Genomic DNA, 15,000 nt, shown 5'->3' on the forward strand with positions numbered 1-15,000 from the left:
GGGAGAGAGACAGAGGAGAGAAAACAGAGGAGAGAGAAAACAGAGGAGAGAGAGACAGAAAGAGGGGAAAAGGGAGGAGGGGAAAGAGAGAGACAGAGAGAGAGACAGAGAGAGACAGAGAGGGGAGACAGAGGAGGGAAAACAGAGGGAGAGAGAAGGGGGAGAGAGAGACAGAGGAGAGAGAGACAGAGGAGAGAGAGAGAGACAGAGGAGAGAGACAGAGAGAGACAGAGGGGGAAGAGAGGGGACAGGAACAGAAAAGAGAGAGAGAGAGAGAAGAGAGAGGGAAAAGAGAGACAGAGGAAAAGAAAAGAAAACGGGAGACAGAGACAGAGACAGAGAGAGACGGGAGAGACAGGCCCACATGCCCTACACACCCACCACCTCAAGCTGCCCACACCGAGGAGCCCGGCCTATCACTTTCCCCTGTCAGCCAACTTTGGAGGTTTCATTACCAATGTTGGAGACCCTACACACATTTTTTGAACACTCGTCTTCGACATGATATCTGTTGTTGAAACATTTTTGGATGACAGGACTCGAAAATTGAAGAATTGCTGGCTACACCTCATGGATGAGAAGAGACAGGCAAGCACAAGGAGGTGTTGCTGGGGTTTCTTAAAGTGTTCATGCCAGCACATTGATGTTGCCATCCCTACTCATCTTCAAATGATGTTCTTCAAGCTCTGAAATAAACACTAGTATCTGTACTAGCAGTGCAATGTACAGACCTCAGTGGCAAACATGCAGACCCCATCAACTTCCTAATGGAAAAATTGACTCCCTTCTGCTACAACACAACTGTCAACATATCAAATTGTTGGTGCCCCAACCAACACCTTATACAGAGGGGATTTGATGACCTTCTTGCAGTATTTGACATGAGAAACTCTGCTGTTTTCCCCACTCAAACCCTCTGGCCTCCCTTGACTCCAGTAGTGAGTGACCTGGCAGAAGGCATAGTCACTTGTCAACCCTCGGCTATGTTGGATCGCCTGACCACAAAGCTGTTTCTACGACACCTAAGATCCCAACAGAACGAGAGGAGTCCACACGCAAAACCCTTTGCAAATGGAAAGAGGAAAGGCCAGCCTTTGCTCTGAGCTCCCACCAACCCCAAATTTGGGAAAGCTCTCCAAGGGGATGCTGACAACCAAGTGAAAGCCTTCACTGGACACATCCTTAATCTACAACAAGAACACAGTCCTCACCAGCAATATGTGACGAAGCCTACAGATCAGCCTTGGTTTGGCTTTCATTGTAGAAAGGCTGCTACTGCTAAGTACAAAGCATGGCGAAGGTATAAGAGACATCCTACCACCTATAACAGGAACTTGCACAGGCAAGCCTGTAGGCATATGGGTAACATTCAAAAGTGGGCAATTGCTAAATGGGAGGAGGACACTAAAAGAAAGCTAGCATCAGGTAGGGTAGGCTCCAAAACCTGGTGGTCCCTGGTCAAGGACAGACAAGGTTATCTGCCTGATGAACTCATTCCGCCTCTAAATTGACAGGATGGGACCACCTCTACTATTAGTCAAGAGAAGGCAGACCTCTTTGCTGAACACTTTGCTACCAAAATGCAAGTTCCTGATCCAGCAAGGAACCCTCCTTGGCTAGCTGCAACAACTGTGTCAAAACTGTCAGTGGTGACAATAAGGCAGGAGAAGGTGCATTTCCTTCTTAAATCGCTTGACCAAGAAAAGGCTGTGGGCCCAGACAAGTTCAGCCCTAGATTGCTGAGATGTGCAGACCAGCTAGCAGCACCTCTAACTCGCATCTTTCACCACTGCCTAGTACAGTGTAAATGGCCCTCTCTGTGGAAAGAGGCAAATGTAGTCCCTGTTCACAAAAAGAAGAGCAGAGCAGAAATCAGCAACTACAGACCAGTGTCACCCCTGTCAATCACTGGTAAGATCCTTGAGACAATAATCTCAAGACAAATGGCAGAGTTTTTTGACTACCACTCACTACTTTGTGATTGTCAATATGGCTTCAGGAAAGGTTACTCTGCTGCTGATCTGTTTTTAAACCTCTCCACTAAGTGGCACCAGTTACTGGATGAATCCAAAGTCAGCTGTGTGGTAGCACTGGACATTGTTGGAGCTTTCGACCGGGTGTGGCACCAGGGCCTCTTAGCAAATCTTCAAGCACTGGGAATTGCAGACTCTACGCTATGCCTCCTCAGTGATTACCTTCATGGTAGATCTCTAAGTGTAGTTCTCAATGGAACGGAATCAGCAAGACATCCTATTGGGGCAAGTGTTCCACAAGGAAGTGTTCTGGGACCATTGTTATGGAATGTCTACTTCAATGACCTTCTTCATCTAATCCCAGAATCCCATGCATATGCAGACAACTGTACACTGACATTCACTTATCCAAGAGAAGAAATGCCAGCTGCTCTAAGCTACATCAATCACCAACTCAGAGCTATATCAGCTTGGAGAAACAGATGGCAAGTAACATTTGCACCTGAGAAAACACAAATGATGATGATCTCTAGGCACCAAGATGGTAATGCCGGTGCAGTAGTAAGGATCAATGGGAGGGTGTTGGCAGCTGGGGAAGAAGTTGATATCCCTGGGGTGAAATCTGACTCCAAACTGACCATGAAAAACCACGTTGTAAATCTTGCAAACAAGGCAGCCAGGAAGCTTACAGCACCTCGCCGTATCTCGCATCTGCTTGACAGGAGGGGTTGCAAGATTTTGTACGAGGCACAAGTACACTCACACCTTGAGTATGCTCCACTTTCTTGGTTCGCCTGCCCTCCTTCTCATCTGCGACTGCTTGACAGAGTAGGGAACAGAGCAAGATGTCTCATCTCTCGCCTGGACCAATCCTGAGTAGATCTGTCATTTCAGCAGAGCCTTCAACACAGGAGGGATGTGGGTGGCCTTACTGTTATATACAAGGCCAAAACTGTAAAAGTACCACACTTGGATCCACTTCGAGGACAGCGTGAAGCAAGTTTCTATACCACAAGACGGGCAGCAACTTCACTCTGGCTGTACCCTTCTCCAGAACATCACTTCATCTGAGATCATTTATTCCCAGGATGACTCGAGTCTGGAACACATTTGTACAGCATTATCATGTCAACGAGGTAAAGTCAGTTGATCAGATGAAAATGCTGGCCCACAAATGGCTCCAACTTCAACCTGTTCCCTACTTGTATGTTTCATAAAGAGAAAAATGCTTTCAAATGAGCTGATGTAGATAACAGCTCTTAGCTTGTCAATAAAGTTAGGAATCCTTAACCTGTAAATAGCTTGTCAATAAAGCTAGGGATCCTTAACCTAACCTTGTGAAACCCTGTGTAAAAAAAAAGAGAGAGAGAGAGAGAGAGAGAGAATGAGAGAGAGAGAATGAGAGAGAGAGAGAGAATGAGAGAGAGAGAGAATGAGAGAGAGAGAGAGAATGAGAGAGAGAGAATGAGAGAGAGAGAGAGAATGAGAGAGAGAGAGAGAATGAGAGAGAGAGAGAATGAGAGAGAGAGAGAATGAGAGAGAGAATGAGAGAGAGAGAATGAGAGAGAGAGAGAGAGAGAGAGAGAGAGAGAGAGAGAGAGAGAGAGAGAGAGAGAGAGAGAGAGAGAGAGAGAATGAGAGAGAGAGAGAGAATGAGAGAGAGAGAGAATGAGAGAGAGAGAGAATGAGAGAGAGAGAGAATGAGAGAGAGAATGAGAGAGAGAGAGAATGAGAGAGAGAATGAGAGAATGAGAGAATGAGAGAATGAGAGAATGAAAGAGAATGAGAGAATGAAAGAGAATGAGAGAATGAAAGAGAATGAGAGAATGAAAGAGAATGAGAGAATGAAAGAGAATGAGAGAATGAAAGAGAATGAGAGAATGAAAGAGAATGAGAGAATGAAAGAGAATGAGAGAATGAAAGAGAATGAGAGAATGAAAGAGAATGAGAGAATGAAAGAGAATGAAAGAGAATGAGAGAATGAAAGAGAATGAGAGAATGAGAGAATGAAAGAGAATGAGAGAATGAAAGAGAATGAGAGAATGAAAGAGAATGAGAGAATGAAAGAGAATGAGAGAATGAAAGAGAATGAGAGAATGAAAGAGAATGAGAGAATGAGAGAGAATAAGAGAGAATAAGAGATAGAGAGAATAAGAGATAGAGAGAATGAGAGAATGAGAGAATGAGAGAGAATAAGAGAGAATGAGAGAATGAAGAGATGAGAGAATGAAAGAGAATGAGAGAATGAGAGAATGAGAGAATGAGAGAATGAGAGAATGAGAGAATGAATGAGAGAATGAGAGAATGAGAGAATGAGAGAATGAGAGAATGAGAGAATGAGAGAATGAGAGAATGAAAGAGAATGAAAGAGAATGAAAGAGAATGAAAGAGAATGAAAGAGAATGAAAGCGAATGAGAGAGAATGAGAGAGAATAAGAGAGAATAAGAGAGAATAAGAGAGAATAAGAGAGAATAAGAGAGAATAAGAGATAGAGAGAATAAGAGAGAATAAGAGAGAATGAGAGAGAGAACGAGAGAATGAGAGAGAATGAGAGAATGAGAGAGAATGAGAATGAGAGAGAATCAGAGAATGAGAGAGAGAGAGAGAGAGAATGAGTACATGAGAGAGGACAGGCACAGAGTTATGTAAACAAACCAGGCATATACAAGTTTTGTAATCAAACCAGCTAAACACGTCTGGTTTGTGTACAAGTTACATTGTGTACAAGTTGTCTCTACGTTGATACGGTAGAACAAATAAAGAGGAACACTCCTATTCTCATGTAACACCATTTTTAGAGAAAATGACGCTCTGAGTGAAGGCATCCAAAAGGAATAATTTTCTACAGTTATTCGCAGTAACATTTTCTCTGATGTTGGACTAGAGAAAACAATATTCTTACCATCACTCACACAAGTTGTCTGGCTGCCACATCTCATATTTATGTTAATTTATTCTACTGTGGGGTGTGTTTATCATCTTTATGTGTTGCATATCGTGTTTATTATATAATTTTGAAAAAATATAGATGGATTAATGAAAATGTGTATATTAACGTAATATACGACAACGAACGAGACTCGGTGATTATTATTGATTAGTATTATTATCATTACTAATTTGGCATCTCAAGACACAACACACTCTTACTGATTTTAATTAATGTGTACCTGCATGACAGTACAGTGTGTAAGTTTATTGAGGTACAGGTATACATGAGTATAATTATCAGAGTACATATCAGAGTACATATTGGCAGTTTGGAGGGATATGTTGTGTATCTCTATACGTATATGCTTCTAAACTGTTATATTCTGAGCACCTCTGCAAAAGCAGTGATAATGTGTGAGTGTGGTGAAAGTGTTGAATGATGATGAAAGTATTTTCTTTTTGGAGATTTTCTTTCTTTTTTTGGGTCACCCTGCCTCGGTGGGAGACGACCGACTTGTTGAAAAAAAAAAAAAAAAACATATAGAATATGAAATAACTTTTAAAAACACTTGAAATTTTGGAGTTTCCAGACATAATGGAGAGATGTGGTGCTTAAGGAGCTCACGGAGAATGTAAACAAACCGGGTGGGGCACAGTGACCATATTAGAAAGTCAGCTGGGGGGAGCCGTATAGCAAGTTTTGGTCATAATTTGAAATGTTCGTATTACCGGAACGCCATAAAGCGAAATGCCGTAAAGCGAGGCCCTACTGCATTATACACCTACCATCCGACTTACGACCGAGTTCGGTTCCGAGAAACCGGTCGTAAGTCGAAATGGTCGTAAGTCAAACTTTACTACTGAATATCAACATTTTTGTAATGACTTTATTTTAATGTTTTATTTTGGTATTTCATGTTTTACTTTACTTTTTATGCTGTTAGTACTGTATTTTATACTGTAAGGTTTAGGATAAACACTGTGTACAACAAAAATAGTTGTTTATTTCCCAGAAATTTGGCATAAAAAACACGGTCGTAAGTCGAGTCGTCGTAAGTCGAGTAGGTCGTAAGTCGGATGGTAGGTGTACTTAATTCACGTCCCCAACATACTCCTAAGTTGAAGATTTCTGTATTATGAATATTACACACAATTCAGGAGGTCCCCAATGTGTTTGTAAGACGAGGACTTATTGTACATGGATTTTATAATTCCCTGAACTAATATTGCAAGTTGTAAGACTGAACCACATACAGGAGGCCTCGTTTGAACAGCTCTTAGGCTCCAGACCCCAGTGGGTGGAGAAACAAGTGGTTTTTCATTATTCAATTCATCTAAAATGCTTAATAATGTGTTTACACTATCATATATTAAGGCTCAATACAGTTAGGTATAAAAAAACAGATACAAAAGTAAAATAAATACACAGTACATACAATGCTTACCCTAAAATATGGCAGCAGTCGCCCTTCTCTTACACAACTGCTGTGTGTAAACAGTGGAAAAGCAGTAACAGAACTGAACAATGGCTCAATTAAAAACAAGCAAAAAAATGCAGACCACAGAAAAGAGGGTACCAAGTACATAAGGCTCTCTTGTACATGCAGAGAAAGCTAATAACCCAGTAACCCAATAACCCAGCATAGCACAAGAAAGCCAATTGTTTCTGCTGAAGCTCTCACCTTATTGATAGAATCATCTATTAGTTGGTGCACCACCTTCCAAGTTGTGCGATCATACATGTGAACCTGGCTTTCCACCGGGATAACAAGATAGCGACCGTCAGGTGTCCAAGATAAGCGGCACAGGGTATGAGTGGTGGATATATTGTTAGTCTTGGGCAAGAGGTTCCACGACACAACAACAACACTTGTTTTAAGATCCCATACTCGCACGCTGCCATCACACGATGATGAAGCCAGATATTCCCCTGGTGATATTACAATTTACAAATAACCACTATGTAAAATACTTATTTTAAATGAAAGAACCAGTGGCAGGGCAAACAAAGTACACAAGAATGGAGGAACACTGCAGAAGGCCTACTGGCCCATATTAGGCAAGTCCTTCTCTAAACCAACCTATTTTTTGACAATGTTTCAAGACCATTCTTATTTTCAGGTCTACAGAATTACAAAAGTGCAAAAAAATTAAGAAATTTGTTTAAGAACCATTTAAAATTTTTGTATACCTTTGATGAGTTTTGACTCGTTCTACTCCTGGAGTCCAGCCATGGCCAAACTCATAAGTCTTAAGTTAAATTATTGTAAGAATCAGATGTAAGACAGAGCAGGAATGCAGATGAACAAGGAGGCTTTAGAATGGATAGGGGATGTGTAGAGCAAGTGTTTACATTGAAGCATTTATGTAAACAATATTTAGATAAAGGTAAGGAAATGTTCAGTGAATTTATGGATTTAGAAAAGGCATATGATAGGGTAGATAGGGGAGCAATGTGGCAGATGTTGCAAGTATATGGAATAGGCAGTAAGTTACTAAATGCTGTAAAGTTTTTATGAGGATAGTGAGGCTCAGGTTAGGGTGTGTAAGAGAGAGGGAGATTACTTCCCGGTAAAAGTAGGTCTTAGACAGGGATGTGTAATGTCACCATGGTTAACATATTTATAGATGGGGTTGTAAAAGAAGTAAATGCTAGGGTGTTGGGGAGAGGGTGGGATTAAATTATGGGGAATCAAATACGAAATGGGACTTGACACAGTTACTTTTTGCTGATGATACTGTGCTGTTGGGAGATTCTAAAAAAAAGTTGCAAAGGTTAGTGGACGAGTTTGGGAGGGTGTGTAAAGGTAGAAAGTTGAAAGTGAACATAGATAAGAGCAAAGTGATGAGAGTATCAAATGATTTAGGTAAAGAGAAATTGGATATCACATTAGAGGGAGGAAGTATGGAAGAAGTAAAGGTGTTCACATATTTGAGAGTTGACTTGTCAGCAGATGGGTTTATGAAAAATGAAGTAAACCATAGAATTGATGAAGGAAAAAAAGTCAGTGGTGCTTTGAGGCATCTGTGGCGACAAAAAAAACGCTATCCATGGAGACAGAGAAAGGAATGTAAGAGAGTATATTAATATCAACACTCTTATATGGGTGTGAAGCATGGGCTGTAAATGCTGCAGCAAGGAGGAGGCTGGAGGAAGTGGAGATGTCAAGTCTAAGGGCAATGTGTGGTGTAGATATTATGCAGAGAATTCATAGTGTGGAAATTTGGAATTGGTGTGGAGTAACTAAAAATATTAGTCAGAGGGACGAAGAGGGGTTGTTGAGGTGGTTTGGTCATTTAGAGATGATGGAACAAAGTAGAATGACTTGGAGAGCATATAAATCTATAGTGGAAGGAAGGTGGGGAGGGGCTTTCCTAAGAATGGCTGGAGGGGGTAAAGGAGGTTTCATGCATGAGGGGCTTGGACCTCCAGCAAATGTGTTAGAAAGGAGTGAATGGAGACTAATGGTTTTGGGGAGCTGACGAGATGTTGGAGAGTGAGCAGGGTAACATTTTGTGAAGGGATTCAGGAAAGCCAGTTAGCCGGACTCGAGTCCTGGAGGTGAGAAGTAAAATAGCTGCACTTTAAATGAGAGGTTTGTGATATTGATTGTTTGGAGTGACATCTAAACTGTTGTATCTGAGAGCCTCTGCAAAGACAGTGATTATGTATGAATGATGGTGAAAGTCCTGAATGATGAAAGTTTTTTTTTTATTTTCTGGGTCACTCTCACTCGGTGGGAAATGGCTGATATGTTAAAAAAAAAAAAAAAAAAAATTAAAAATGCAAAACCTGACAGCTCTCATAAGTGCCTATGTTAGGCTTAAGATAGTAGATATAGGAAGCTTCTGCAATCTTCAGCTTCATGTCTGAAGGGCAACTCTGACTAGCACATTATAATTTTCTCTACATACATGTACAGTAGGGCCCCACTTATACGGCAGATTAGGTTCCAAGCTACTGCCGGAAAGCAGACATCGCCGAAAAGCAGAACACCATTTTTTCACTTATAAATGCATATAAATGCCAGATAACAAGTTTACACTAACATATATTAAGTTAGCAATAGACCTAAGCATTAAAAAACAATAAAAAGTACAACACACACAGTACACTCATTATTTACCTCAAAATATTCATAGTCTTAATGTAGGGCAAAAGGTGAGTAGTATTTATTGTGAGAAGTTAGTGTGGTAGCCTTCCTGGGCACCCCACCCACACATAATATACGACGACAATGCTTAAAGCTCCATAGTGACAAAATGCATATACAGTACAATCATTACTTACCTTAAAATATTTGTAGTCTTAACGTAGGGTGAAAGGTGAAAAGTATTTATTTGTAGAAAGTGGTGTGGTAGGTAAGATAGTGTAGGGAAGCCAGCCTGGCCACCCCACCCACTATGTAAACAAACAGAGGATGCATCTGGTTATGGTTCATAAACATTCATACAAACACCTTACATTGTGTACAAGTTGTCTCCACAGTGGTACAGTAGAATAAATAAAGACCAACACTTCCATTCTCATGTAATTCTTAGAAGGAATGATGCTATGACAAATTATTATTATTACAAATTATTATTATTATTACAAGTTATTATTATTATAATCATAAAAAAGAAGCACCAAACCCACAAGGGTCATGAATTGCTATATAGAGTGAAGGCATACAAAAGGAATATTTATCTACAGTTATCCCCCAGTGTTTGACTAGAGAAAACGTAATTCTTCCGACACTCCTACAAAGCCGCTTTGTAAACAAATCTCATATTTATGTCAATTTTTATTCTGTGGGTTTATGTATAATGTTTATATGCTATGTAACGTATTTCTTACATAATTTTGAAGAAAACATCATAGACTGATTAATGAAAATGTCTATATTAACGTAAAATAAGACATTTAATGTGCCCAAGAGAGATTATTATTATGTAGTACACCTACCATCCGACTTACGACCTGCTTGACGTACGTCCACTCGACTTACGACCGTACATCTGGCAGCTGGGCTGGGCCGGCTGATACACATCATTGTACAATATTTGACGATACTCGCGGTGGCAATGCGCCATGCAGGCAGCATCAATTTGAGTTACCATGCCCCATCAGCAGCATCATACTGCATTAACTGTACTAACTGGACAGAAAATTTCACTATGGTCCCTAAGAGGAAGTCAGAATTTTGCACTGGAGATTGTGGCAAGAAAGGCTCTTACACTCGAACTCTCTCTACTTGTTTTCACTGTTGCACATAAATCTGTCTGTATCTGTTTGCCTGTATATCTGTCTACCTGTGTGTCTCTCTTTCTGTCTGCTTGTCTCTCTGTCTCAGAGCCGCTCATGAACCAACAGGTATTACACACGAAGCAGAGTTGTCTCATCTTCAATATGATGCTAATATTGCTATACAGCTTATTTATCTATCACAATTAATCTAATATGACATAATAAACAATATAAATAACATAAAAACCTGATGTACACTCTAGAATGAATAAAATATGAACTTAACTACTTTAAACTCCACATCTTGCACCTGTGCTGGTGTGCAGGTACACATTAAAATCATTAAGGGGGTGTTATTGGTCTTGAAGATGCAATAATAATAATAATAATAATAATAATAATAATAATAATAATAATAATAATAATAATAATAATAATAATAATATGTAGGTAGTAGGTTGGTAGACAGCAACCGCCCAGGGAGGTACTACCGTCCTGCCAAGTGAGTGTAAAACGAAAGCCTGTAATTGTTTTACATGGTAGGATTGCTGGTGTCCTTTTTTCTGTCTCATGAACATGCAAGATTTCAGGTATGTCTTGCTACTTCTACTTACACTTCGGTCACACTACACATACATGTACAAGCACATATATACACACCCCTCTGGGTTTTCTTCTATTTTCTTTCTAGTTCTTATTCTTGTTTATTTCCTCTTATCTCCATGGGGAAGTGGAACAGAATTCTTCCTCCGTAAGCCATGCATGTTGTAAGAGGCGACTAAAATGCCGGGAGCAAGGGGCTAGTAACCTCTTCTCCTGTATATATTACTAAATGTAAAAGGAGAAACTTTCGTTTTTCCTTTTGGGCCACCCCGCCTCGGTGGGATACGGCCGGTGTGTTGAAAGAAAGAAAGAATAATAATAATAATAATAATAATAATAATAATCACTCTGAGGCGCACTAAATGTGTATAAAACGTTAATATAGACATTTTGCTTAATCCATCTATGATTTTTTCAAAATTATATAATAAACACACTATGTAACATATAAATTAACATAAATATGAGATGTTTTTCCAGTCGGCTTGACAGAGTGAATACAAACCATTCGTGTCTAGGCTGGCAACAACAACTGGTTTGTTTACAAAACTCACGAACCTTCTACACACTCATTCTCTTTCTCATTTATTCATTTAATCTTGTTTACTCGTCTCTCACTCTGCATTAAGACTACAGATATTTTAAGGTAAGTAATGAGTAAGCACTACATTATATTATAGTTTAATAATAATATTATTATTATTAATATTAGTACATACGTATTATTGTAATAATAATGTTATAACAATTTTTTTTTTTAACAAGTCGGCCGTCTCCCACCAAGGCAGGATGACCCAAAAAGAAAGAAAATCCCCAAAAAGAAAATACTTTCATCATTCAACACTTTCACCTCACTCACACAATCACTGTTTATGCAGAGGTGCTCAGAAACACAACAGTTTAGAAGCATATATGTATAAAGATACACAACATATCCCTCCAAACTGATAATATCCCAAAACCCCTCCTTTAGAGTGCAAGCATTGCACTTCCCATTTCCAGGACTCAAGTCCGGCTATCACAGATCCACTGTATAGCACTTTGTCTTGATTTTTGGGGTTATCCTAGGTAATTTACACTATGTATCATAACTTTACTTACGTGTACGTACGTACGTACGTACGTACGTACACGTGTGTGTGTGTGTGTGTGTGTGTGTGTGTGTGTGTGTGTGTGTACACTCACCTATTTGTACTCGCCTATTTGTGGTTGCAGGGGTCGATTCATAGCTCCTGTCCCCGCCTCTTCGCTGATTGCTACTAGGTCCTCTCTCTCTCCCTGCCCCATGAGCTTTATCATACCTCGCCTTAAAACTATGTATGGTTCCCGCCTCCACTACGTCACTTTCTAGGCTATACCATGGCCTGACAACTCTATGACTGAAGAAATACTTCCTAAAATCCCTTTGATTCATCTGAGTCTTCAACTTCCAATTGTGACCCCTTGTTTCTGTGTCCCTTCTCTGGAACATCCCGTCTTTGTCCACTTTGTCTATTCCGCGCAGTATTTTTATATGTCGTAATCATGTCTCCCCTGACCCTCGTGTCGTCAGGCCGATTTCCCTCAACCTTTCTTCGTAGGACAATCCCCATAGCTCTGGGACTAGTCTTGTTGCAAACCTTTGCACTTTCTCTAATTTCTTGATGTGCTTGACTAGGTGTGGATTCCAAACTGGTGCTGCATACTCCAGTATGGGCCTGACGTAAATGGTATACAGAGTCTTGAACGAATCCTTACTGAGGTATCAGAATGCTATCCGTAGGTTTGCCAGGTGCCCGTATGCTGCAGCAGTTATCTGATTGATGTGCGCCTCAGGAGATATGCTCGGTGTTATACTCACCCCCAGATCTTTTTCTTTGAGTGAGGTTTGCAGTCTTTGGCCATCTAAACTATATTGTGTCTGCGTGCCCTTCCCCAATCTTCATGACTTTGCATTTGGAAGGGTTAAACTCAAGGAGCCAGTTGCTGGACTTGTAGCCTGTCCAGGTCTCTTTGTAGTCCTGCCTGATCCTCATCCGATTTGATTCTTCTCACTAACTTCACATCATCTGCAAACAAGGACACTTCTGAGTCTATCCCTTCAGTTATGTTGTTCACATATACCAAGAACAGCACAGGTCCTAGGACTGACCCCTGTGGAACCCCGCTTGTCACAGGCGCCCACTCTGACACCTCGTCACGTACCATGACTCGTTGTTGCCTCCCTGTCAGGTATTCTCTGATCCATTGCAGTGCCTTTCCTGTTATGTGTGCCTGATCCTCTAGCTTTTGCAGTAACCTCTTGTGAGGAACTGTGTCGAAGGCCTTCTTGCAGCCCAAAAAAATGCAGTCGATCCACCCCTCTCTCTCTTGTCTTACTTCTGTCACCTTGTCATAAAACTCTAGTAGGTTTGTGACACAGGGTTTTCCTTCCCTGAAACCATACTGGTTGTCAATTATACACTTGTTTCTTTCCAGGTGCTCTACCACTCTCCTCCTGATGATCTTCTCCATGGCCTTGCATACTAGACACATTAGTGATACAGGTCTGTAGTTCAATGCCTCATGTCTGTCTCCCTTTTTAAAAATTGGGACTACATTTGCCATCTTCCATACCTCAGGGAGTTGCCCAGTTTCAAATGATGTGTTAAAGATCTTTGTTAATGGCACACACAGTATCTCTGCTCCCTCTTTAAGGACCCACGGAGAGATGTCTGGTCCCACCGCCTTTGAGGTGTCAAGTCCACATAGCAGCTTCTTCACCTCCTCCTTGGTTATATGTACCTCATCCAGCATTGTTAGGTAAGACACATATGCAACAGTTAGGTATCTTTATTTCGAAACGTTTCGCCTACACAGTAGGCTTCTTCAGTCAAGTACAGAAAAGTTGATAGAAGCAGAAGATACTTGAAGACGATGTAATCAGTCCATCACCCTTAAAGTTTTGAGGTGGTCAGTCCCTCAGTCTGGAGAAGATCATTGTTCCGTTGTCTGAAACAATATTGTTTCAGACAACGGAACAATGATCTTCTCCAGACTGAGGGACTGACCACCTCAAAACTTTAAGGGTGATGGACTGATTACATCGTCTTCAAGTATCTTCTGCTTCTATCAACTTTTCTGTACTCGACTGAAGAAGCCTACTGTGTAGGCGAAACGTTTCGAAATAAAGATACCTAACTGTTGCATATGTGTCTTACCTAACAATCTGTCGGTATTTTATACCATTTTAATGTTCAACCTCATCCAGCACTTGCTGGTGTACCCCCCTGTTCTGATTACCTGGAGTCCTACTGGTTTCCACTGTAAATGCTTCTTTAAAATCTCGTTTGAGCTCTGACATACCTCTCGGTCGTTTCTTGTGAACTCCCCATCCCCTTCCTCAATCTGATTACCTGGTCCTTGACTGTTGTTTTCCTCCTGATGTGGCTGTACAACAGCCGGGTCAGTCTTGACTTTTGATGCTATGTCATTTTCATATTGTCGCTGAGCCTCCTTCTTATCTGTGCATATTCATTTCTGGCTCTTGCCTGGCATATTCATTCTGGCTCTTGCTAATCTTATTTTCCTGAGTTCTCTGTCTTCTGTACCTTTTCCATTCTCTAGTACACCTAGTTTTTGCCTCCCTACACCTTTGGGTGAACCAAGGACTCATTCTGTTCTTCCCATTATTTCTGTTTCCCTTGGGAACAAACCTCTCCTCTGCCTCCTTACATTTTGTTGCCACATAGTCCATTTCTTGTACTGGTTTTCCTGTCAGTCCCCTCTCCCACTGAATGTCTTGAAGGAAGTTCCTCATGCTTGAGTAGTTCCCCCTTTTGTAGTTTGGTTTTTCCCAACCTATTCCTGCTACTCTCTGCACTTGGAGCTCAACTATGTAGTCGAAGCACAGAACCACATGATCCCTAGCTCCCAGGGGCCTTTCATACATGATATCCTCGATGTCCGAACTACTCAAGGTGAACACAAGGTCCAGTCTTGCTGGTTCATTCTCCCCTCTCTCTCTGGTAGTGTCCCTAACATGCTGATGCATGAGGTTTTCCAGTACCAAATCCATCATCTTGGCTTTCCATATTTCGGGGACCCCTATGGGCTCCGGGTTTTTCCCAGTCAATCTCCTTGCAATTGAAATCACCCATAACTAATAACTGCTCCTCCCATGTGTGCTCTCCTGGCTACTTGGCTAGTTTTGGACCATTGCTCTGTTGCTCTCATAGTATTCTTCTCTTGGCCTCCTGCAGTTCTGTGGTGGGTTGTACATTACTGCAATTATCACCTTATGT

At 41.0% G+C, this 15,000-nt stretch overlaps 1 protein-coding gene across 1 annotated transcript in view; it reads right to left on the reverse strand.

The window, feature by feature from the left end:
• Positions 1 to 15,000, reverse strand: part of Ctf4 (Chromosome transmission fidelity 4) — a 242,784-nt gene that overhangs the window by 183,289 nt on the left and 44,495 nt on the right. Inside the window, 1 exon segment of the mRNA XM_070098498.1 lies at positions 6,588 to 6,835. Coding sequence (XP_069954599.1) covers positions 6,588 to 6,835 — 248 coding nt within the window.

Source organism: Cherax quadricarinatus, chromosome 62, assembly GCF_038502225.1.
Source record: "Cherax quadricarinatus isolate ZL_2023a chromosome 62, ASM3850222v1, whole genome shotgun sequence".
NCBI classification, from domain to species: domain Eukaryota; kingdom Metazoa; phylum Arthropoda; class Malacostraca; order Decapoda; family Parastacidae; genus Cherax; species Cherax quadricarinatus.